This window comes from Equus asinus, chromosome 17 (genome assembly GCF_041296235.1).
Source record: "Equus asinus isolate D_3611 breed Donkey chromosome 17, EquAss-T2T_v2, whole genome shotgun sequence".
In the NCBI taxonomy this organism is placed as follows: domain Eukaryota; kingdom Metazoa; phylum Chordata; class Mammalia; order Perissodactyla; family Equidae; genus Equus; species Equus asinus.
In genome coordinates, this window is record NC_091806.1 from 14,452,919 (window position 1) to 14,479,393 (window position 26,475).

General features: G+C 34.1%; 1 protein-coding gene and 1 pseudogene across 1 annotated transcript; both read right to left on the reverse strand.

Annotated features, from left to right (window-relative positions):
- Positions 1–910: 910 nt before the first annotated feature.
- LOC139040735 (olfactory receptor 5M3-like) lies at positions 911–1,840 on the reverse strand (annotated as a pseudogene).
- An 11,580-nt stretch (positions 1,841–13,420) lies between these two features.
- On the reverse strand, positions 13,421–14,368 carry LOC139040881 (olfactory receptor 5M3-like). The gene has a single exon (XM_070488601.1). The coding sequence runs from the start codon at positions 14,366–14,368 to the stop codon at positions 13,421–13,423; it is 948 nt and encodes a 315-aa protein (XP_070344702.1).
- Between the last annotated feature and the right edge of the window lie 12,107 nt (positions 14,369–26,475).

Genomic DNA, 26,475 nt, shown 5'->3' on the forward strand with positions numbered 1-26,475 from the left:
TCTATCCACTAATTCTACCCACTCTTCAGTAAGACTGAAAACACTTTGGTGGGGGCACGTGTGAAGTGCACAATTCAGTCCCTGGCAACATTGCAGTTGAAACATGGTGGTTACTGGAATCTGTAAAAGAGAGACACTTACCATATTGTGTCTTGTAAACACTAAAAATGTAAAAAAGAATTAAACACAATAGCATTGCTATTTCTAAAGCAATACTCTCAGTATAGACCCAGCCTTCACATTGAAAGAAGCCTTAAACATTAAACAATCTCATAACCATTAGACAGATGGCTATTTTCACGGCCTCATGCCAGATGACTAAATGAAATATATTATTACTTTTCTGCCCCAAATTATTCTCTAAGTGGGGAAATTCATAAGTATTTCCCAAATTCTTCCACTTCATTTTTTTTTTTTTGAGGAAGATTAGCCCTGAGCTAACATCTACTGCCAATCCTCCTCTTTTTTGCTGAGGAAGACTGGCCCTGAGCTAACATCCATGCCCATCTTCTTCTATTTTATGTATGGGATATCTACCACAGCATGGCTTGACAGGTGATGAATAGATCCGTAACCGAGATTTGAACCAGTGAACCCTGGGCCACCGAAGCAGAATGTGGGAACTTCACCACTGCACCACTGGGCCAGCCCCTCATCCACTTCATTTTTGAATAAGAAAAACAAAAGCTTTTTGTTCCAGCTAAATATTTGAAAAATTTCAATTAGTGTACTGTGAGCTTTAGTTCAAATAACCTTTTCAATTAATTAACATTTTTAATTAATCCTGTACTTACATCAAGAATGGGGTAATGTCTTTTTTTCTCTAAATTTGAGACATTCTTTGTAGATGAGCAATAATCAGTCACCAAATAAATACTTATGAAACAGAGAAGACAAAATTAACTCAATTTTATTTTGTTAAACCTGCTCTGGTGATCATTTTCTTCATGGCTTCTTTCACATCTCTGTTCCTCAGACTGTAAATCATGGGATTCAACATAGGGATCACTGTGGTATAAAATATAGTGACCATTTCCCCTGTTCTACAGACTCCTTTGTGGGATGTCTAAGATAGATAAAGATAAGAGTTACATAAAATATGATGACAGCTGTCAAATGGGACCCACAGGTGGAAAAAGCCTCCCGCCTTCCTTCTGCTGAGTGCATCCGTAGAATAGCAATGAGAATGAACAGATATGATGCGATAATTATACTCAGAGAATATGTGAAGTTAATGCCTGCAAGTATTATCATTGTATATTCTTTTACAAAGGTCCCAGCGCAGGCTATTTTGATGAGAGGTGGGTCTGCACAGTAGAAGTGGTTGATTTCAATTTCCCCACAGAAGTACAAGCCATAAGTCCATAATGTTGTTGCCAGACTAATCAGAAAACCATATATGTAAGGGAAAGAAATCAATTGAATACAGACAACCCTTGACATTTTGCTGCCATAGAGCAGAGGGTTTCCAATTGCCACATATCTATCAAAGGCCATCACAGCAAGAATAAACATTTCCACATGGGCAAGGGCAATGAAGAAGAAACACTGGATTAAACAACCAGCATAAGAAATAGTTTTTGTCTCTGATAAAAGGTTTTCCAACATTTTAGGGATGACATTGGAAGAAAACCATGAATCAACAAATGACAAATGACTGAGGAAAAAGTACATGGGACTGTTAAGCTGTGGACTGAACTTAATTAACATGATCATGCCCACATTACCCACTGGTTATAAGACAGACCACCAGGAAAATGAAGAAGAAGAGAACTTGCCATTCCAGATGGCTGGTTAGTCTCAAAAGAATAAACTCTGTCACATCAGTGAAATTGAGCATTTTCTCAGTTCTAAATCAATATTACTTCCAAATTCTGTTGACAACTAAAAGGAAATCAATTTTGAAATCAAGTATTGCCTATTTATTAATGTATATCTCTATCCCTACTTCTTTTCATTGTTTTCTTTATTGAATATTTGACTGCACTTTGGCATTCTTTTCAGCAAATTGTTTCTGAATACTTGGTAGGTAACAGACTCTTTAAAGGATACTAAGATGAGTAAATACATAGGGCTTATTACACATCCGTTAGACAAAATATTGTGATTGAAACATTCTAGTACTAAGTATAGTGATTAGCCAAATTTCCATGACTTCTTCTTAAACATTCCTTCTTTCCAATACTGCCATGTTTGGTAGTTTCATATTTGTAAGATACTTATAGAGGGTTATTGCTTTCTTTTAAACATAGCTCAAAAATAATTACTTGATCTCTATTTTATTATAAGCATATTACCCATGATTAGAGGTGGAAGCCACTTAATCAAATGATTTATCAGCCCTAAAAGTCAGATGAAAAAATACTTTTAATCTAACATCATACTTGCAGTCATTTAAATTGAAGAGAAATAAATGGATCACAGTAGTCCTCAAAGCCAAGGATAAGGGGGTAAAACACTTATACACATTCATACATCATGCATATTCTCTGGATATGGACTCTCTTGCAAATCAAACACATAATTATAATCTTCTAGATATCATTAACTCTTATGTCTTCAGTATTCAAAGATAAGTGACAGAGAAATTAATGACAGTATTGATAGCGGTATTAATGTAAATAAACTTTCTATAACCATGATATATTCTTACAAAGTTACAGTGGGGGCAGAAGTTCGAGAATGATTGACTCTTCTTTGGAGAGCCAGTGGACTTCTAGGAAAGCTTCCTAAATATTCTGCAAATTTCTTCTCAAATGTAAATCGTATCATATCAACCTATTCCCAGAACAATAGTTCACTAGTTATTTTCCTGAGGAAACACTAGTGCCTTGCCTCATGTTAACAGGTATCATGAAGAAAAATCCACAAGTGTTCACTCATGAAATAATAGTGAGAAATCTTTGTATCTTATTCAATATCTTAGAAACAGATAATCTACCTAATAAAGTTCAACTATGTGAAGTTTTGTGGGAAAGAATTGTTATACTTAGTCTACCTAGAATTTACCTTGTGTGAAAATATGAGAAAGAGAGAGAGTGAGAGATTCCAACAGCATCAATGAATATTCACATTCTGAGGAACATAGAGTGTAATGCTGTCCAGTAAGAATCTCAGGATAGACTTTCAACAGGACAGTGAATTTGTTGGAGATGGGATTGTGACAAGCCCTCCAAATGCTTTATAGGAAAATGGATTATTCCTAAAAGCCTTGTTTTAACCTCCAGAATTATACTTAGTTCCATAAGAATGATGGACTTTATTCATAGTTATTACTAGGTAGTGAACAGGAAAGATAAGAGTAGCTAAGAAGATAAACTTTATCCACATAGTGAAAATAAACAGGTTCTTATCAACACAGGTAACCTATTGCCTACCACTCACCCAATTGTAAAGAAACTTTTTCTCAGGAAAAGAAAGCTACCAACCAAAGTATACTAGACTGAGTCTAGAAACTCCAGAATCTCAGGCTAAGTAATTAAAAATTGAGGCGTTAAATAATGGTTTAAAAATTTTAAGAATAATAACAGTTAAAGTTATCTAAAATTGGATAAACTGCCTTGGAATACATTTATGTATATGATGAAAATCTATTAGAGAGTTGATAAGTTCATCTCTGAAATTAGGTGTTTTATGATATAAAGATAGTGATAATTTTTTAGACTCAACTCCAAAAGGAAAGGCAACAAAGGCAAAAATAAAAAAAAGTGGAACTACATTAAACTAAAAAGCTTCTGCACAGCAAAAGAAACCACCAAGAAAATGAAAAGGCAACCCATTGAATGGGAGAAAATATTTGCAAATCATATATCTGATAAGTGGTTAGTATCTAAAATATATAAAGAACGCATTTAACTCAATAGCAAAAAAACAAACAATCTGAGTAAAAAATAGGCAAAGGATATAAATAAGCATTTTTTCCCACGAAAAAATATAAATGACCAACAGGTATATGAAAAAATGCTCAACATCACTAATTATCAGGGAAATGCAAATAAAAACCACGATAGGTTACCTCACACCTGTTAGAATGTCTATTATCAAAAAGACAAGAAATAAGTGTTGGCAAGGATGTAGAGAAAAGGCAACGCTTGTGTACTGTTGATGGGAATGTAAATTGGTACAACCACTATGGAAAACAGTGCAGAAGTTCCTCAAAAACTTAAAGTTCGAACTATCACGTATTCCATCAATTCCACTTTCTTATCCTAAGAAAAGAAAACTAATTCAAAAAGGAATATGCACCCCTATGTTCAATGCAGCATTATTACCAATAGTCAAGATATGAAAACAACCTAAGTGTCTATTGTTGGGTGAGTGGATAAAGAGGATGTGTATAAAGTAGTATACACAATGGTATACTACTCTGCTGTAAAAAAGATGAAATCTTGCCATTTGCAGCAATATAGATGGACCTTGAAGGCATGATCCTAAGGGAAATGAGCCAGACAGAGAAAGATAAATACACCATGATTTCACTTATAAAAAGAATCTTAAAAAAAAAACAACAATAAACAAGACCATAGATACAGAGAATAGATTGGTGACTGGCAGAGGTGGGGAGTCGGGGGTAGGCAAAAAGAGTGAAGGTGGTTAAAAAGTACAAACTTCCAGTTATAAAATTAATAAGTCATGGGGATATCATGTGCAGCATGGTGACGATAGTCAACATTACTATTTTCAATATTTGAAAATTGCTGAGAATTGATCTTAAAAGTCCTCATCACAAGAAAAAAAATTTGCTACTACAGATTTGGCTGACTGTTAACTGGATTTACTGCGGTGACCATTTTGCATTATGTGCAAATAGAGAATTACGTTCTACACCTAAAATTAACATAATGTTATATGTCAATTATACCTCAATAAAAAAGTAATTGAAAAAATAAGAAAAATGAAAAAAAAATGAGTAAATAAATAAAATGAAATCCTTTGTTTTATGATATAAAGAACACCAGTATTTCTCTATAATCCCACGGTCTTCTCCCCATCTTAACCCAGGCCCAAGAGTTTATGTTACCTTTATTGAATTCCTTTTCCTTTTGAAGAGTTTTTCAATGATCAATATGACATGACCATTTGGTTTTAAGCATACAGATTTACAGAGAGAAATTAAACTTTGAGAATATATGTGATCACATTGAGTTGGAGGTGAGCATCAATCTACTGCGCATAAAGTAGAGTTTCCATTAAATTATGCTGAAGTTTAAGTCAACGGTACTCACTTTGTTACTGTTCAGCTCACCATTCATATCAAAGCATGCGTATTAATAAACTGGCCAAAATTCTTTATCTTCCAATGTATCATTCATGTTACAAAATTTAAATTACCACCTTAAAGGAATATGTTTGTGAGTGTTTAAGAGATAAAAGATAGCATGAAATCACAGGGTAGAAAATATTAATATAAAATAATTTTGGGGCCGGCCCAGTGGTGCAGTGGTTAAGTTCGCACCTTCAGGTTCTCGGCGGTCTGGGGTTCGCTGGTTCAGATCCTGGGTGCGGACACGGCACCGCTTGGCACGCCATGCTGTGGTAGGCGTCCCACATATAAAGTAGAGAAAGATGGGCATGAATGTTAACTCAGGGCCAGGCTTCCTCAGCAAAAAAAGAGGAGGACTGGTGGTAGTTAGCTCAGGGCTAATCTTCCTCAAAAAAAAAAATAATAATAATAATTTTTTGTTTTGGGTTTTTTATTACATATTTTCTCAAATATGTACAGTAATTGTGTGTGGCATTTATACAACTTTCATAAAGCTAAAAAACTAAAACTATAGGCAAAAAAATTATAAATCAGTTGCATTATGACTAGCAATTAAGTGAATATGATGGATGTGTTGCTTTGCTCTCAACAGTATAAGAAAATGTGTTATTACCTGCTACTGTGCATGCATATAAGACCTGTAGTGACTCAGTTCTTTCTAACTTTCTTTTTCTCTTTTGAACTTCTGTGGAACCTTTCTTATATAGACATAAACTTAATTTAAAACTAATTTTTAGCTATGGAAGTCCACCAGAACAATAACCTAGTTGTTTACCCTTGTCTTTCACCATCAAAAAAATGTTTTCATTTTTTAGGGGAAAAGAAAAAAAGCTAGTACCAAGCAGGAAGAGGACTTGATAAAGTAATCCCCGTCTCTGCTGGGTATCTGCTCTGTAGCGTGTTGCTGTGTTCTCAGGTTTGGATATGCTCCTTGAAGTTCTGGAAAGGAGAGGACACGTGTTTTGATTATTTGTTTCAAACCTGCTGAACATTCTTGTGAGTCGCTTGTGAACATGTGCAGTTCACAGGAACAGGAACAAGAAAAATAAGTCATAGATAAACTGCTCAAGCAATGCTAATTTAGTTTTTTTAAATGCATTTAGTTTTGAAACAGATAAACTCCCTAAACAAGAATAAATTAGATTTTTAAAGTTTGACAGGTTCATACGCAAAGAAAAATTAATGAAAAATATGTTTGAGACACCATCATAGATGATAGAGGACATACAAAGAAGAGAGATTCTGTACCTGAAAAGAGGTTATAAACATGTCAACAGACCATGCTGATTTCTGAATCAACAGAATACACCTGTAGCTGCCTGTGTTTTTCGCCTTTACGCCTTTTTCAAAGACTTGCCATAGAGGAATTCTTCTTTGGAAAGTCAAATCTGATTGCATGGTACCAAAGAGATTCAGCACAAAAAAAGATATAAAAGATGATGGTGTTAGTACTTCACAAAAACTGAATATGTGAAACCCTGAGAGGTGGTTAGCCAGATAGCAGATCATGATGGTGAACTCGTGGTAAGTGTTGAATGGTTAGATCTCATCTTAGGGAGGTCTGGAAAACAGAGAGGGTTTGTGGGCCTCAGAAGCACTTAGAAGATTTTCCTTACAATCTAAAAGCAAACATATATATACAAGCTTTCCATATTATATCACTGTATTTAAAATTAAATTCCTAGAAAATGTGGACTTTTCCCCTTTGACCAGGCATAAGGAAATATTAAGTATTCCTGTTAAAGAATTCTGTTTCTATTGTCAGTCCTTGGCTGAATTCTGGCTCTGTAACTTATTTTATGAACTTGGAAAGCTTTTATTCTTGTTTCATTATGTTTTTAATGTCTCTACGCCTTAATGTGATGCAAGATTAATAATAGCATTAATTTCATTGTGTGATTATAAGAAAACAGATATTAAATGTTAACATAATACATATTGCAAGTCACAATTATTATCAAATGCATTCCTGGAAACTGTAGCTTGCATGAACAGATTGTAATAATCAAATAATCAAATCTCCATAAAAATTTTATTTTTCTCTGTCTCCTGTAAACACATACACATCTACACACACAGATAACAGTGATGGAATAATCAATGTTAATTACTGGTAATTAATAAAGAACAAGAATAAAATCTAAGATGCAAGCTTCATCGGACAGTTCTAGATAGATGCATTTTTATACCAACACCAGAAAGAAGAGAAATATCCTCAGAGAGCACGCAGAATTGAAAAGTGAATGCTACATGAGGGATGGTAAACAACGGATATCAGGCAAAAGAGAAGGTGGACGTCCACAAGGGAACTTTCTTTAAATGCCTTCCTTAGGAAACAAAGAAGCAATTAAGAAGATTCCCCTAGACGTGACCCTGAGGCTAGTACATCTTTGGAAAGAGAGTTGACTGTTGCATTTTGTTTTGTTAATAACACATTTGGACAATTTTATTTTTCTCCAAACTCGAGTTATTTTGATTGTGTCCTGGGATCAAATAACAAAATTTGCTCTGGGTTTGCATCACACTAAACGATGTCGGCGTTACTCAGCCTCCACACGCCAATCCTATGTTCTGTATTTCAGGTTCTGTGCCACTTGGGTTTTCCAGTGAAAGACGCGACAAGTGTTATCGCCTATAACTAAAACTATAGTGTATCAAAGCAGGAAAAACATATCTGCTTCAATTCCCTCATTTTATACATAAGGGAAACTAGGAACTTAATAGCAACAACAAAGCATGTATTGAAGTTAGCAGATGTCAGACGCTATGCTAATTTAATTTAATTCTCATTACTCCTTTCTGACATAATTATTATTATTCCCATTTTACAGAAGAAAACAGCGTCTAAGAGAGGTTCAGAAACTTGCTCTGGGTCACACTTTCAATGAAGCAGGGACTAGATTCCTGATTTCAGAACTTGTTCTGTTAATCTTTTCATCTTATTGCCCAACAGGTAACTTTTAACACGGTTGATCAAAATCCTGAGATTCAAATTCTGAGCCAAGAGAAGCCTCATTTCTGCTGTATGACTGATGTGCTTGATATATTCTATCATGGTCCTTGTGAAGCTGAGGGAACAAAAATATTTGTACAACCAAAAAATTGTGTATAATTTCAGCCGTCTGTGCCCTTGATCAACTTAATTGAGTGCCCTGGAAATTTATGTCCATGCCTCAAAATTTTTCCCTCTTTTGTCTTAAGCACTGCACTACACTCACACTGTCCCCGTTTTCAGTTCCTACAGCAGGAGTTTTTTCCTGCTTATTAAGACCAGTGGAAGAAATCACTAGTTTCCCCTCAATTCCATTCTTTTTCCATTGCAACGACATTTTTATTAGAAGGCCATCAACTGCGTTGCTCATGGCCCTTTCCCAGTTCCTATAATGATACTGGGCACATAGTAGGGGTTCAACAAATATTTTTTGAATAAAGAAATGGTTAAATGACTGTGTTTTCAGTAGATGAACTACACAAGAAGGAGAGGCATATTTCGAAGTATCACTTAGACACTTCGAATAAGGTGAGAACCTCCAGATTTACAATGAAACTATACTTTGGAAGTGAAGAATGCTGATTAAGCATAAAGTTCTGTGTGGAGCTTGAGAGAATAATTGTGCTGCCTGCAACTAGGAGTTTACTATCTTCAGGAGTTCTGGATCCAGCATCTTAGAGAGTAAATTAGAGCTCCCTGAACCCAGAATTTATTTCAAGTAAAAATTAATTATATTTTATCCCCTCAAATGTTGTGTTAGGTTTAATTTTTAAGGTCAACCTCTACAGGAAACTAAATAGTCTAATGTGGTAGCACTGAGTTTTAAGTTACAAATGTGGTTCTCAGTGTAAGAAGCTGTGAGGAACCACTGAATACTTGTGAAAGTTTCTATTCACAAAACACAAAAGAACCATGATAATATCTAGAAGATATGAATGAGTATAAGGTTTTTTAAAACAACAAAGAATAGATGTTTAAGTTAAAATTAAATTATTAAAATAATTTATAAATTAAAATATGTACTTACATAATTCTTAGATCTAAGGAAAAAGCAAAACAAAATTAAACTTAAAATATAACATAATAGGACTTATGCAGTTTACATGTATGATATGGTTCAAATCCAAAAGATAATCTCAAATAGTTATCATGACTAAATAAGAAAAAATGTAAATTAATCAAACATTTAACTACAAGTGCTAAAAAATAAATACAAAAACAGTAAGAAAATGAGATTCCTAAGTATAAAAGAAGAAATTAACAACAGAAAACAGTAGGGTTGATTTAAAAAAACAAATATAAAGTTCTTGAGGATCTGGGGTTGGGGTGTTTACATATGGACAAATTACTAGCTAGTGTAAATAACAGAAAGAGAAAGTATGAAATCAAAAAATATGAATTTTGATTTTCACACATAAAATTTATAAACAGGTGTTCCAGCTGATGGTAGGGCATTCTGTTTCATGCTGTCCTTGGTCATTCAGGGTCTCAAGCTGTTAGGTAGACTGCCCTCAACAGCATGCAGTTTACAAAGTCACCTGGAGCATCTATATCCAGCTGTCAGATGTTGAAGAAAGGATAAGGATGCCATGTATACTTTTCAAACACCTCAGTCTAGAAGTTTCACGTATAAATTATACTGGCATTCCAGTCGTCGTAACTATTCACAATGGAGTACCTAGACAGAATAACAATGGGAATTTGTGTAGATTAATACTTCCAAACAACAACTCTACCTTAAGGATTCTGAGATCTATATTGAAATTATTTCCAGAATCAGAGGACCTCTCACCACCTTTGCTGCTATACACAGGCTGTAGCAATCATTTCTGTTGCATGAATTATCTACCTTTACCACCCTAGTACATCTACGCTCCATCCTAAACTGAAAAACTGAAGTGGTCCTTTGAAAACATAAGTTCCTTCACATTGCTGCTCAGCTTAAAACCTTCCTACAGCTTCCAGTTTTTCTCAGAGTGAAAGCCTTCCAATGGCTCACTTGATCTTAAAGAATTGGCTACTCATCCCCTATTATGCCTCTGATCTCACACTCTATTAATTTTCTCATTGACCCGAGTTCCAGTCAAAATGATTTCTAAACTGTCCTTGAAATGCTCCTTGAATGCTTGCATGCCATCTGCTTAGAATACCGCCCCTCAAACACCTGCGCAGATAATCTATAAAGCACTTCATGAGGTTTTTGCACAATATCACCTTCTCAATAAAATCCACTTTATTCTCATGCCTTAGCCAGAGACACTCCTTTGCTCTATCCTACAATAGTTTTTCTTTCCACGTTTTCATAGGATTGCTAACATACCATATGATTTACTTATGTATTATGATCATTGTTTATGAATGCCTCAGACTACTGGAATATAAGCATTGTGAAATCAAGGATTTTTTTTCCATTGAGTGTAACAAATAAGTAAAACTGTGTCTGGTACATAAAAGGCACTCAGCTAATACTTGTCAGATGAATGAGTGAATTAATTAAACAATAAGTTAGAATACTGAGAAATAGACCAAAAGAAATATAAACAAGTTTGCATAATATTATTGGCCTTTTAAAATTAGTGGGAACACACAGATTATTAAGTAAATAATGGTGGTTAATGTTTTATGAAAATTAATGTTAGATTCTTGCTTCAGACCACTTTGAAAAATAAATTCTAAATGATTTAAATGAAATGTAAATATTTTAAATGTGTATGCCTCACATGAACTTTTATGTGAATGGTTATGCGGTCTGTTCATATTAGTTAAAAGAACACTAGTGGCCATAACAATCTCTGAAATCTTGTCGGTTTAGCATAGTAGAAGTTTTTTTCTCACTCCTATAACAGGCAAATGGAGATCTTGGACTGAGACTTTTGTTACAGTGATTCAATAAGCCAAACTTTTTCCTGTGACTCCACACCATCCCCTGGGGCCTCACAGACTTTTGTTTGCAACTGTTGAACAAAGAAAATAAAAAATAAAATAGACATGGTATACAACACTGCCAGTCTTACGCCCCTATATAGACCTCAGCCAGCTGGTCACAGAAACTGCAAGGGCAACTGAGAAACATAGTTAGTTTTTTGTTTTGTTTTCTTTAATAAAAAAGAAGAGGATATTGGATTTGAGGACCACATAGCATACTCTACCACCCTACATATGGAAAAGGATCTTTTTATCATAACACTAATGAAGAAACTCAGTCAGAATTTAGTTGATTTGAGTACATGAGGATTTAATAGATAAATATGTTGTAAAACACCGTAAACTACATTAAAAGACAAACAACAAGCTTTAAACAAAAGATATGGCATATATAATATATATTCAGCCCATTTTTGTAATTAACAAATGTTTATTAAGCTCCTACTATGTGCAGAGTTTATAACACTGGTATTACAGTGATAATCAAGACAGAAATGGTTTTATCTCTCATAGAACTTAATGTGCAGTGAGAAAACATTAAAATAAACTATTGTTAGAAAAATAATTACTTCATTGCAAAAATTATAAATTTCCCAAAAGAAAAATACACAAAACAAAAACCAAACAAAAATGGATTAAAATAATTCAAATGCCCAAAATACATATTGTAATTTTTGACTTCACTAATTACTACAGTGTATTTAAATTATAATAATGAAGAAACTTTCTGGCTTTCAAGGGGACTAAATTTTACAATCTATGGTCAGGATATAGATAGAGAAAGGAATTCTGTGATCAGTGAAGAAGGCAGTTTGGAGTTATAAGCTTAAATGTAGTGGAAGGAGAAATAATATAGTTCAAAATGATAGCATATAATGTTATAGTATAAAGTATTGCAAATTATATAATTATGTTGATCATTTTACATTTACAACTAGTTTGGTCCTGAGGGAAATTCCTACATAGGAACTCCTGGAAAGTACTGATCAAGCTGACTGTGCTGAAACACACACACCTACACAAAGACACATACATATGCATACATGTACATACACACACACATGTATAACATCTATACATGCATATATGCATATACAATGTTTGCATAATTTTGCTTTCTTTGTGAAAAATCCAGGCTCATTTCTAAAATGTCCTTTATAATATTGTTAAATTAAGAAAAATGAAGAAAACTTGAATCCTGACAGAAAAGTTTATAAATTTTGTATATTCACAATCAAACTTAGCTCTTTGTGCCTTGAAAATTTTCTTGTCTTTTAAATAAATGTATTTTGACACTGAGTAAGTAATATTGTAACAAAAACCAAAGGATAGGGCATCTCTTATATATCAGTGATGATATGTTAAATTTTAAAGTCAAATGCAACATGTATAAGTTACAAATGCATGTGCTAGAGCTATTAAGAACTCAGATAGATTCTACTACAATCAAACCTTAAAAATACTTTAAAAAAGCATAAAGAAAAAAAAGAGTAAATGTAACTCCACATGTCCATCTAATCATATAGAGATAACTTGTTGAAATACATTTATGTAAACACATTCTAAATTCTAAAGCACCAGTTAGATTGTGTTAGATTGTAGTCATTATAAGGTAAGACATAAATAGAATATCTGATGGATACAACGAGATATTAAATATGTTGATATATAAATGAGGTTTATTTAATTAATTAGTGTACATTTGAAAATGTAAGCTCTTCTAGTATACGAATTAACATTGCTTAAGTAGAGTTTATAACTTATTCTACATAAAATATTCTATTTTCAGGGATGTTGTCTCCAATTATAACAATGACTTATGGTGAAATCATATTCAATTTAAGCGTTTTAAAATAGTAACATATAATCTCAAACCAACATTAATTCCAGATACAACAAAAGAGTATTGCAGTTCTGTTAAAATCAGAATTGAAAGAATAGACTTGTGAAACATTGAGGAGCCGAGAAAAGACTTTCCCAGTTGCAACTGCATCTGACATTGTATGGAAAGGAAGAAAGGTAGTTGATATTGTCAACATGTTTTCATCGTGTCAGATTTCACAGACCTAGAGCGTTTCATTTACAATATGATTTTCCTATCTGTATACCATTATTTACTTTTCAATTATGTGTTATCTTTGTCCGTTCTTTGAAAACATAAATAACAAATTTCCTCGAAGTTATACAAAAGAAATGGTTAATTCCTACCCCTTCTATTAAACTATGAGTTTCATCATACATTATAAGTTTCTATTGTATATAGTCAAAAATGTTCTACTGGTTGCTATGCTTGCAGCCTCCTTTACATCTTTGTTCCTGAGACTGTAGATCATGGGATTCAACATAGGAATTACTGTGGTGTAAAACACAGCCACCATTTTTCCCTGTTCCACAGACTCTTCAGTTGGACTTCTAAGATACATGAAGAAGAGAGTTCCATAAAATATAGTGACAGCTGTCAAATGGGATCCACATGTGGAGAAGGCTTTTTTTCTTCCTTCTGCTGAGCGCATTCTTAGGATAGCAATAAGGATAAATATGTAGGAGATGACAATGACTAATAAAGAATAAGAGAAGTTGATACCTGCCAATGTGCGCATGGTGTATTCTTTAATGAAGGTTCCTGCACAGGCCATTTTGATGAGAGCTGGGTCTGCACAGTAGAAATGGTTGATCTCAATATTCCCACAGAAGTACAAACCATGAGTCCATAAGGTGGAGATCAAACTGATAAAGAAGCCATATATGTAAGGGAAAGAGATCAATCGAATACAGACAGTCCTTGATATTCTGCTGCCGTAGAGCAGAGGGTTGCCAATTGCCATGTATCTATCAAAGGCCATCACAGCAAGGATAAAGACTTCTACGTGGACAAAAGCAATGAATAAAAAACACTGCACTATACAACCAGGGTAGGAAATGGTTTTGGTTTCAGATAGCAAATTTTCTAACATTTTAGGAGTGACGTTAGAGGAGAACCACACATCTGCAAAAGACAAGTGACTGAGGAAAAAATACATGGAGCTGTTGAGCTTGGGACTGATCCTGATTAATATGATCATACCAATATTCCCAATCAGGGTGATAATGTAGACCAGTAAAAAAAACACAAAGAAAAGGACTTGCAATCCAGGCTGATTAGTTAATCCCAAAAGAACAAATTCAGTCACATCAGTAAAATTGGGCATTTTCTTAAATCTGATCCAGGTAGAGATGCATTTTATCTAATAAAATAAACAGAAGTCAGAAAACACACATACCAAATATAGCCATTCATTGTTTATATTATCTGTTGCTAATCCATTCAATTTCAATTCTTCTGCTATTTTTCTTTTTATCTCCACACTCTTTTTGCTCACGTACCTTTTCTATCAGTATTTCTTTCTTATATGCAGGTATATATACAAGAGACATTTTCTACAGAGGAAGTGGTAAAATAACATAAAATTATAGGAAGTATAGTAACAGAACTTGTTGTGTCTGGATTTACTCCTCTACAAACAAAACTTTCAGAGGCAGAATTTTTCTTTTTGTTATCTCCTGAAAAGGAAAAACCTTTTACCACTGGCCCCAACTTTTATAATGTGCATATGTCTTATATATTCACTAAATTTGTAGATTTTAGAAAGTCTATACAAGTTATAAGTTTAATCAAAGCCACAAAGAAATGTTATTCCATAATCTGAAAGTTAAATGCTATCTCCATTTACTAATCTTGCAAATTTCAGATGTTTATTATAAAAATGACTTAATAAAACTATATAAAATCCTTTGACATAAACCAATATTCCTTATCAGAAAAAAGAAAGGAAAAATCTCTTAAAGTATCATCTTGATTTAGCAATTTTTAAACTTTTGAAAATCAAGCCAAAAAAGAAACAAATTCTTGCCAGTCATTCTCCAGTTGAAAACAAGCCTACTAAGATAAATTGAAACATCATCTCCTCATTTTAGCATCTTCCCCTCCCTTGGGTCTTGAAGCACTAACAAATTCTGTGGCAGTCTCTTTTTTTCTTTCTTCCTTTCTGCCTTAGAACTCTAAACAAAATAAGAGCAATAAAACACTGAGTGAAGGCCGTTAGTATTCCTCTATCAATATTTAAGATTAAATTAATGAAATTTCTAAAATGTACTAGAAGCTAAGGAAACTTTTTGAAGGGTTGAGGGCAAAGTTACTTTTTAGGTTTTTTTTTTTAAGATTGGCACCTGAGTTAACAACTGTGGCCAATCTTCTTCTTTTTTTTTTTTTTTCTGCTTTTTTCCCCAAGTCCCCCCAGTACATAGTTATATATTTTAGTTGTGGGTCCTTCTAGTTGTGGCATGTGGGAAGCCACCTCAGCACGGCTTGATGAGCGGTGCCATGTCTGTGCCCGGGATCCAAACCAGCAAAACCCTGGGCCACTGAAGCAGAGCACCAGAACTTAATCACTTGAACACTTGGCCATGAGGCTGGCCCCTACTCTTAGTTTTTCACTGTATCATAATAAGATGACTGGCAATGTGGAGTCTGCATACTATCTAACATGTTCTAATACTCTAAATATTTTGAGCTAATCTGCCAGCAGTAATGTTCTATTAATGTTCAATTTATTTGTGAGCCAAGGGATTGCACAACTGATGGTTCTTCATAAAACTATCCTGTATATGCCACCAAAATACAAGTTAGAAGAACATCATGATAATCACTTTTATATTCATTCATTCATTCGTTTATGTAGTTAATCTTTTCTAGAAAAATCACTGGTTCTCCTCTTATCCATAATAAGATGTCACAGCTAACTCATTTCTTATCTATAAAGACACATAGCTTTTTCTACCTATCATCATCTGAGATCTGTCCTTCCCTCCTCATTCTCTACGGTTAGCCTCTATCTTAATTTTCTTGTTGTATCTGAGCCTCCCACTACTCATCTCCTGGTTGAAATTTTTGTGATAGAAATCAAATGGACATTGGACAAAATAATAGATGATTTTTAACCTTCCCTATGTTCTAGGTTGCCTCTGCCAAATGCCAGCCGCAAAGAGGTGTCTCCTCATCTAATTATGGATTTGTAAAACACAGAAATAGAGAGTATTGTCAACTCTATTTACATATCCTCTTTGATTTGGAGGATCTGCATGATTCTTGTGCCTTCTTCCAAGTAAGAAGCCATTTTCCAAACATTTAGGCAAGAAACCTGATTAGGCTCTCTGATTATTCTATTTAACCACTCTTAAGTATAATTTTTACACTATGTTGATTTATTTGATAATTAATAAATCTTATATATGTAATGGGAACATTTTAAGTGTTTTTTCCCCACTTATGGCATAAGTAGTCCATAAAGTTTAATTCAATGACTCTGTACACGTGCATGTGAGAGAGACAGGCAGAGAGATAGAGCGAGAGAATTGAGAATGACGCTTATGCTAAGGAGAAAATTTCTTTAGTAAAGAAAACAGAAATATTTGATTACCGCTTAGTGACACTTTATGGGGAGGATTCCTACTGTTTGTTAGGTAATATGGTGTATATTTCTCCCACTGAATGATTGTAGTTCTTGTACTAGAGATTCAGGCCAAAGGCCCCATCTATAACTGGCATACATTATCAAAGTAAAGCCTCTCTAATCTCACTTCTAATAAACCTTTCCATTCTCCCCCTACTCAGAATTACAAGACAACATACAGGGCTAACAATTCAGACTAATTTTATAAAAACACGTAGACTCTCCCTGTGCATGAACCCACCTGTGCATGAAGAAAAAATGTTCTTGGAAACATCTCATCTGTTATCATCAGTGGATAATTCAGAAGGATTTATAAGGATTGCATTTCCCAGCAGGGGCTATCTCATTGGAGAATATAGACAGAAACCTGAACAGGTCATTAGAAGGCTACATATTGCGTCATCTATAATGATCATGAATCTCAAGAGCAAAACAACTCTCAGCAGAATTAGAATTTTTAAAATAAACAAAGTAAAAGGGCTAGAAGAACTTGAGATTTTGCTTTCTTACTATTTTAAAACATTTTCTCTGTATCCTGGTGATGGTGCTGTGTTTATTTGAGGAGAGAGAGGGAGATCTCAGTTTCCTCTGTAATAACTATCGTGTCAGTATTGCATCAGTCACAACATATGTTTTAAATAATCTGTGCTTCATGAGCACGATACTCTGTATTAGTGAAGAAAGTTCCCTCCACTTTTCAGTGAAAAAGAGTTGTAAAACATGAGAGAATAAAGGAGGTTACATGTCCTCCTTTATGTAATACACATGTTATTGATAATGCCCAAACTGGCTTCTCCTTGTCTCAAAGAATTAATATATGTCTCTAACACCCAACATAACGCCCAGATTAGGAGTGATAGTTTTTTATCGTTGTTGTTTATGTTGCTTTGTTGTATTATTTTAACACTATAAAAAAAGAAATTCCTTAACTAATGATTTTTATCAACAGAATATGATTTCTAATAGCTATCCTCTTCATATTTATGGTTTCTACCCATTTAGGAGTGAAAATAAATTAGTATGCTTAAGAAACATGATTGTAATTTGTATTGACATAGATAACTGTTTGCAAATGTGATGCATATAATTTTCATTTCACAATTGCTGCATTGTAAGGCATGCGACTTTATTCCTCTAATTGAGCCTAAGTAATATTTTGATGCTCTGTTTTTCAAAGTGGAAGAAATTAAACTTGATTAATTCCTTTCGCCCCTTTCTTCTCAGGCTGTACCTGAGTTCTAGTGGATGAATATACTAAAACATTGGAAAACAGGACAATCCTCGATCTTGGTGTCATCATCTACACCCATTGACATGCAGTTATTTATTTTTTTACTCACTTACTATTTGCCTGAAATATAGTAAAACAAAAAACAAACAAAAACAGTACCTGTTCTCATGGAGCTCATGTTCTAGTCATATTCCCATTCTTGTCTGATGAGTCTTCCATATTAGGAATTCTATGACCTCTTAATTTTTGCCAATTTTATATACTTTTTTGTTCCTTCAATGAACAGGGAACATTCTGGAGCTACCACAGTAACTTGGACCAAAGAATGCCTTAGGACATTGGCTATACCTTTCTGGAAACATGCTGCAATCATTGTTTTTTGGGGAACATGTTGCTTCCCATGGTATAACTAGAAAAAAGACCACAAGTCATCCTAGAATTGGCTTCTACAAATATAATGAAATAGGTGTTATGTATCTTCTCAATTCCCAAATCTAATGAAGAGAAACCAGATAAAAGACATAGATAGCTCTGCTTCTCCAGGAAACACAGCCTGAAATCTTGTATCTTACCCTTTGTCTCTCCTCTTCCTACAAATTTGATATTTTTCTATGTGCTTTAATAGACTCAACTTTCACATTTATGATTTATTTTAGAGTCCCTTTTCCTTGCCTAATATGTATATAAAATATAAGTATTTAATATTAACTAACATAACCTAAATATAATTATTAACAGTGATAAACTAGACAGTGAGACTATTTGGACCATCTGTCAGTTAACAATTTTTTAACAAAGGCTGACAAACCTTGAAGACTGTATTCTATTTTCTCATAAGCATAGCAATCATCATATTGATAAATTATAACTCTACTCTCAAAATTCTATTCAAACCAAAGATCTGTTGAATTAATGCCTAGATTTAATTGACTAACATTATTTTAAGAAAATGATGATTATCTTTATATATGAACTCTGATGTGTCCATTTCGTTATCCTTTATAAAACAGGGCTAGATGTGAGAGGAAACACCATCAGGTTTGATCAGTACTTAGAATATCAAGCATATCCCTCTGCCAAGTGTTGCTTTTCTCATCCCATAGTAATTCATCCTGTGACGACAAAGAGTGATATTTCTGTATCAAATAATTAGAGATTTGGATAATGTCCTTCTCAGACCAGCCAAGTAACCTTATTCTAACTCATTTTTGATTCTTGGGTTTGAACTTATTGATACCAGCTTGTTTCACACTCATGAAAAATCCTGCCGTATCAATGGTACATGAAAACCACAGTTCGTCTTCTCTGACACAGATTATACTTGTGTATTTGCCTTTGTTCCTAAGACATTTCAAGGGATGATGTCAGCCAGTAGAGAAACTAATAAGAAAATTACAGTGCACCCTTGTTTTTCATTCATTTAATATTTGCAATTTTGACCATTCTCTAACCATCTCAAAGGATTAAGTAATATTGTAACATGGCTGAGGCCATATTAGAATCCCATGTACTAAGATGGTGAAGGAAATGGGTGGAAGGTAAGAATGGTAATGTTTCTTATTTGCATTTGAGCAAGATTCATTGCCCTTGTTGATGTCTAAACACAACTAAACCCAAACATCATGGCTTATAAAATAATTTCAGTTAAATTGCTGTAAGAAATGGCTTGTTTGTGATTTACAAAAAAAAAAGATCCTTGAACACACACAAAAAAGGTCAGGATAAGCTTAAAAATTAGATACCAAACACAGTCTTCTATATAAAGGAAACACAGTCTTCTATATAATTTTCATTTCTAAAGCAACCATATGTATTTAGAAAACATTCATGAAGGCATTTTTATGATGCTGCAAGCAAAACCTCACTTAGTTGTAATACAGAGCTTCTGGAAAAAACGTTTATGTTCGAAAATATTTTAATAGACACTCCACTCAACATTTGTGGTGACTTTATCAGGGATATAAGATCATTCCATCTTCTGTGAAATTAAATGTAATTAACATCAAGTGTTGGACAAAATTGGAAGATGATTAGGAAGTCACTACCTAAATGAATATGGGGTGAAGGTGAGGTAGTTTTAAAAGTAGGGAGGAGATTGTCATTCACCATGGGATGGATGTAGAACCCTCATATTTTAGCCTTATACACAGAGTCTTGGGATAAATATTTGCTAGACTTGCCTGCAAGGAGGTTTGAAGATATGATGAAGTTTTGGTCCAAAAGATATGACATGTTATATACAACATTTAAGTCATCTCAAGAACATTTGCACATGTGCATGGCTTCCCAGCAGCCATTTTACATCTTGAAGTGACCTTTAGATGTAAACCATATTTAAAGTAGTACAAGCTGTGAGGGCTTTAGACACCAAACCTAACAAAGCTGGCATATAAATTGGAGACTGCTAACTCCAGACTTCTTTTATCTGGCAGAAAAACTAAAGAAAGTGAAAATTCAGGTTTGTTTAAGCCAGTATTCTTTGTAAGAAAGCACTAGTTGATAAAAGAATTTGAATGACTTGCCTAAATGGTACCTCTCATTCTTCCCATTTTCAACCACTGCTTTCAGGAATGTGAACATAGTCACCTACCTAACAAAGAAAAGTAGAAATGTATTGTGCAAAACTAGCTTAAAATGAGTTGTCTAACCCCATAATATCATATCTTATTACATCTAGGCCTGGTGGCATTGTGGTTAAGTTTGCATGCTCTGTTTTGGTAGCCCAGGTTTGACGGGTTTGGATCTCCGGTGTTGACCTACACACCACTCATCAAACCATGTTGTGGCGGCATCCCATACACAAACTAGAGGAAGATTGGGACACGTATTAGCTCAGCCACAATCTTCCTCAAGCAAGCAAAAAGAGGAAGATTAGCAACAGATGTCGTCTCAGGGCCAATCTTCCTCACACAAACACACACCCATCCACACACACACACACACACATACAAAAGAATAGAAAAATTTTAAGGACAGTTTAGAACATTTATTTCCCCAGTTCTTGTTTCCTTGTTGATTTCCTCAATGCATCTTTCACATCCTTGTTCCTGAGGCCATAGATCATGGGGTTCAGCATAGGCATCGCTGTAGTGCAAAAGACAGCCAACATTTTGTCCTGCTCTGTACATTCCTCTGTGGGACGTCTCAAATGCATGCAGAAAAGGGTTACTAGAAGATTATGACCACTGTCAGGTGGGAACCACATGGGGAAAAGGTGTTTTTTTCTCCTTTCTGCAGAATGGCTTCTGAAGAGAGCAACAAGGTTGAAAATGTCAGATGTGAGAATGATCAGGAGGGAGTGGACGTTGCTGTAACCAGCTACTATGTACATCAATAACTTTTTGCTGTCAGATCATGCCAATTTGATAAGAGGAGAATCAGCAGAGTAGAAATGATTAATTTCATTGGCATCACAGAAAGACAGACTGTAGGTCCTCCAGAGTTCCATCACACTGAGGAGACAGCCATAAACATAAGGGACAATGACCAGGCAGACATAGACACTCTTGGACATCTTGATACTGTAGAGCAGAGGATTACAGATGACCACGTAGCAGTCATATGTCATGACAGCAAGCATGCAGTGCTTGGTAAGGACCAAAGCAACAACAATATAGCTCTACACCAAACAACCTGCATGTAAGACGGTCCTCTTCTCTGACAAGAAATTTTGTGGGTGACATTTGTGAAGAAACACAGCTCTAGAACAGAAAAACTTGAGAGAAAAAGGTACATGTGTGTGTGAAGTCAAGAATCAATTGTGATTAAAAGAATCATGCCCAAGATTCCTCTCACAGTGACTATGTAGACCGCAAGGGACATCACAAAGAAACCACTCACAACTCTGGATGGCTTGTTATGCTCAAGAGAATAAATTCTGTCACTTCAGTGTAGTTTCCTCTGGACTTTTCTTTGTCTCATATGAGAGGCATTGATTTAATTATCTGAAGAAATACATAGAAGTGTTTTTTAATCACTGAAACTCTGGTTCAATACTGCCCCAAGTTAAAAATTGTAAAATGACCCAAAAGGCTTTATTTATTTTATCTCAGTCACATTTCCATAATTAGATACGAACAGATTTCCCAAAAAGCAAGTCTAAAAGTTTTTCAACACAAGATTTTCATTCAGGTTATATTTGTAATCATACTGTGCAATTAAGTTGGAGACCAAAGACAAAATTGTAAATTTAAGTATCTCAATAATTTTGAAAATTTTTATAAATATAGATAACTCAATGTCAAAGAATAAATCATAATATAAATTTAGAAATGTTTAGAACTCCTGTCTACATGATTCATGTATATACAGAGATCCATAGAAGGCTAGAAAAGACTTTGCAAATAACACAGGTTAAGTTCATTGTGAACACTGAGAAACTAAATCCTGGGGAGACGATGTGACTTACCTGTCAGACCTTCATCTCATATTTCCCGGTTTGGTCATCTACTGATGATTTATATGTCTCACCAAGTCTTACTGCTTGTCTGGAACTTAAGAAGAAGTTTTATTATTTATTTGTTGTTGTTTTTGATGGTGATGGTAGTGGAGGTGGCGGCGATGTATTGCTGATTTTTGTAGTACGGGAGGAGTTTAAAATTGAGAGACATAGAGGTTATCTATCTGTCTATAGAATAGCTCTCTATTATGATAAAAACAATAATGAACACACTGAAAATATTGTTCTAAAATCATAGAGAAATGAGTGATCTGAGAGTTAATAGCTGTCGACAAAGGTGAGGAGTAGTCGGCACTACTCACTTTCTCTGTAGGGAGTTTCCTCTCAAATTTCAAGACTTACTCTAAAACTGTAGTAGTCAGGACTATGTGTTATTAGCACATAGTTGGGAAACATGACCAATGTAACTGAATAGAAAGTCCAGAAATAGATCTACATGTGGAAGTAACTTGATATATGATGTAGATGGAATTCCACATCTGGATTAAAAAGAGGAAGCTTTTCAATATTTGTTATTAACTTAATTAGTTAGTTAAATGGGAAAAAGCATCATTGCTTACGGAAATGTGTAATGCTAGGAAGTGATTTAATACATATTCTTTATATTTTTATGTCGTAATTTATATAAAAGGTATGCATTTTATTGAATTTATCATAAATTATTTTAAATATATACTATATAAAAATAAGTTATAAGTTGTTATATTATATATGTTAATATGTCTCAAAATTATAATTTACAAATTTCTGTATACTAACTATTACATAAGATTAAGCTTGCATCTTTTTCTTTAGGTTGTTATTATTGCTTATTTATTTATTCATTTATTTTACTGTGGTAACACTGGTTTAGAAAATTATATAAATTTCCTGTGTACATCATTATATTTCAATTGCTGTGTAGACTGCATCATGTTCACCACTCAAAGACTAATTACAATCCATCGCGACACACATGTGCCGAATCACACCTTTTGCCCTCCACCCTCCCCCCTTCCCCTCTGGTAACCATCAATCTTCTTTTTTTGTTTGTCATTGTTTTTACCTTCAATTTAGGAGTGAGATTGTATAGTATTTGATTTTCTCCCTCTGAATTATTTCACTTAGAATCATACCCTCAGGGTCCATCCATGTTGTCACAATTGGCTGGATTTCATTGTTTCTTATGACTGAGTATCATTCCATTGTATATATATATCACATCTTCTTCATCCATTTGTCCCTTGATGGGCACCTAGGTTACTTCCAAGTCTTGGCTATTGTGATTAATGCTGCAATGAACAGAGGAGTGCATGTATCCATGCATTTGTGTTTTCATGTTCTTTGGAAAAATACCCAGCAATGGAGTAGGTGGATAATACAGTAGTTCCATTCTTAATTTTTTGAGGAATCTCGATACTGTTTTCCATTGTGACTGCACCAGTTCGCACTCCCTCCAGCAGTGTATGAGAGTTCCCTTGTTCCACGTCCTCTCCAACACTTGTTTCCTGTCTTGCTAATTATAGCCATTCTGATGGGAGTGAGGTGATATCTCATTGTAGTTTTGATTTGCTTTTCCCTGATAGTTGATGATGTTGAACATCTTTTCTTGTGCCTGTTGGCCATTTATACATGTTCTTTGGAGAAATGTCTGTTCATATCTTTTGCCTATTTTTAATTGTGTTATTAGTTTCTTTTTTGTTCAGCTGTATGAGTTCTTTGTATATTTTGGGTATTAACCCTTTATCAGATATGGGTTGCAAATATCTTCTCTAATTTTTAGGATATCTTTTTGATGCTTTCCTTTTCTGTGCAGAGCTGTTTAGCTTGATGTAGTCCCATATGTTCATTTTTTCTATTGTTTCCCTTGCCTGGTCATATATGGTACTTGAAAATATGCTGCTAACACTGATGTTGAAGAGTGTAATGCCCATGTTTTCTTCTAGAAGTTTAATGGTTCCGGGTCTTACATTCAAGTCTTTAATCCAATTTGAGTTAATTTTTGTGTATGGTATAAGATAATGGTCTACTTTCATACTTTTGCACGTGGCTGTCTGGTTTTCCCAGTGCCATTTATTGAGGAGATTCTCCTTTCTCCATTGCATGTTCTTGGCAACCTTGTCAAAAATTAGCTGCCCAGAGTTGTGTGGGTTTATTTCTGGGTTCTTGGTTTTGTCTCATTGATCTGTGTGTCTGTTTCTCTGCCAGTACCATGCTGTTTGGGTTACTATACTTTTGTAGTATATTTTGAAGTCAGACAGTATGATAGCTAAAGCTTTGTTCTTTTTTCTCAGGATTCCTTTGGCTATTTGAGGTATTTTCTTGTTGCACATAAATTTTAGGACTCTTTGTTCTATTTCTGTGAAAAATATTGTTGGAACTTTGATAGGGATTGGGCTGAATATGTAGATTGCTTTAGGAAGTATGGGCATTTTAACTTTGTTAATTCTTCCAATCCAAGAGCATGGAATATCTTTTCATTTCTTTGTGTCTTCGATTTCTTTCAACAATGTTTTATAGTTTTCAGTGTACAGATCTTTCATCTGATTGGTTAAGTTTATCCCTACATATTTTATTCTTTTTGTTGCAGTTGTAAATGGGATTTTATTCTTAATTTCTCTATCTGCTACTTCATTGTTAGTAAATAGAAACACAACTGATTTTTCTATGTTGATTTTGTATCCTGCAACTTTACCATATTCATTTATTATTTATAAAAGTTTTTTGGTGGATTCTTTAGGGTTTTCTATATATAAAATCCTGTCATCAGCAAATAGTGAGAGTTTTACTTCTTCTTTCCAATTTGGATCCCTTTTATTACTTTTTCTTGCCTAATTGTTATGGCTTAGACTTTCAATACTATGTTATAAGAGTGGTTAAAGTGGGCATCTTTGTCTGGTTCCAGTTCTTAGAGGGATAGCATTCAGTTTTTCTCCATTGAGAATGATATTAAGTGTGGGTTTGTCATATAAGGCCCTTATTATGTTGAGGTACTTCCCTTCTACACCAAATTTTTTCAGAGTTTTTACCATAAATGGATGCCATATCTTGTCTAATGCTTTGTCTGAATCTATTAAGATGATCATGTGATATTTATTTTTCATTTTCTTGATGTGGTGTATCACATTGACTGATTTGTGTATATTGAACCATCACTGCAGCCCTGTAATAAATCCCACTTGATCATGGTATATGATCTTTTTAATGTACTGTTGTATTCAATTTGCTAGTATTTTGTTGAAGATTTTTGCACCTATGTACATCAGTGATATTGGTTGTAACTTGTTTCTTTGTGTTGCCCTTGTCTGGTTTTGAAATTTAGGGTAATATTGGATTCATATAATGAGTTAGGAAGCTTTCCCTCCTCCACGTTTTGGAAGAGTTTGAGAAGGATAGGTCTTAAGACTTCTTTGAATGTTCAGTAGAATTCACCAGGGAAGTCATCTAGTCCTGGACTTGCATTTTTATTTTTCGGATGTTTTAAATTACTGTTTTGATTTTCTTACTGGTGATTGGTCTATTCAAATTCTCTATTCTTGATTCAGTTTTGGAAGTTTGTATCGTTTTAAGAATTTATCCATTTCTTCTCAATTATCCTATTTGTTGGCATATCACTTTTTGTAGTATTCTCTCATGATCTTTTGTATTTCTGAGGTGTCCACTGTAATTTCTCCTCTTTCACTTCCCATTTTATTTATTTGAGACTTCTCTATTCTTTTCATGGGGAGTCTAGCTAAAAGTTTGTCAATTTTATTTAGCTTTTCAAAGAACCAGCTCTTCATTTCATTGATTTTTATCTATTGTTTTTTTAGTCTCTATTTGATTTAATTCTGCTCTGATTTTTATTATTTCCTTCCTTTTGCTCATTTGGGGCTTTGTTTGTTCTTCATTTTCCAGTTCCTTTAGATGCAGTGTTAGATTGTTTATTTGAGATTTTTCTTTTATGTTGAGGTAGGCCTGTACTGCTATAAACTTTCCTCTTAGAACTACTCTTGCCGTATCCCATAAATTTTGACATGTCATATTTTCATTTTCATTTGTCTCCAGGTATTTTTTGATTTCTCTTTTAATTTCTTCCTTGACCAAATCATTGTTAAATAGCATTTTCTTTAATCTCCACATATTTGTGGCTTATCT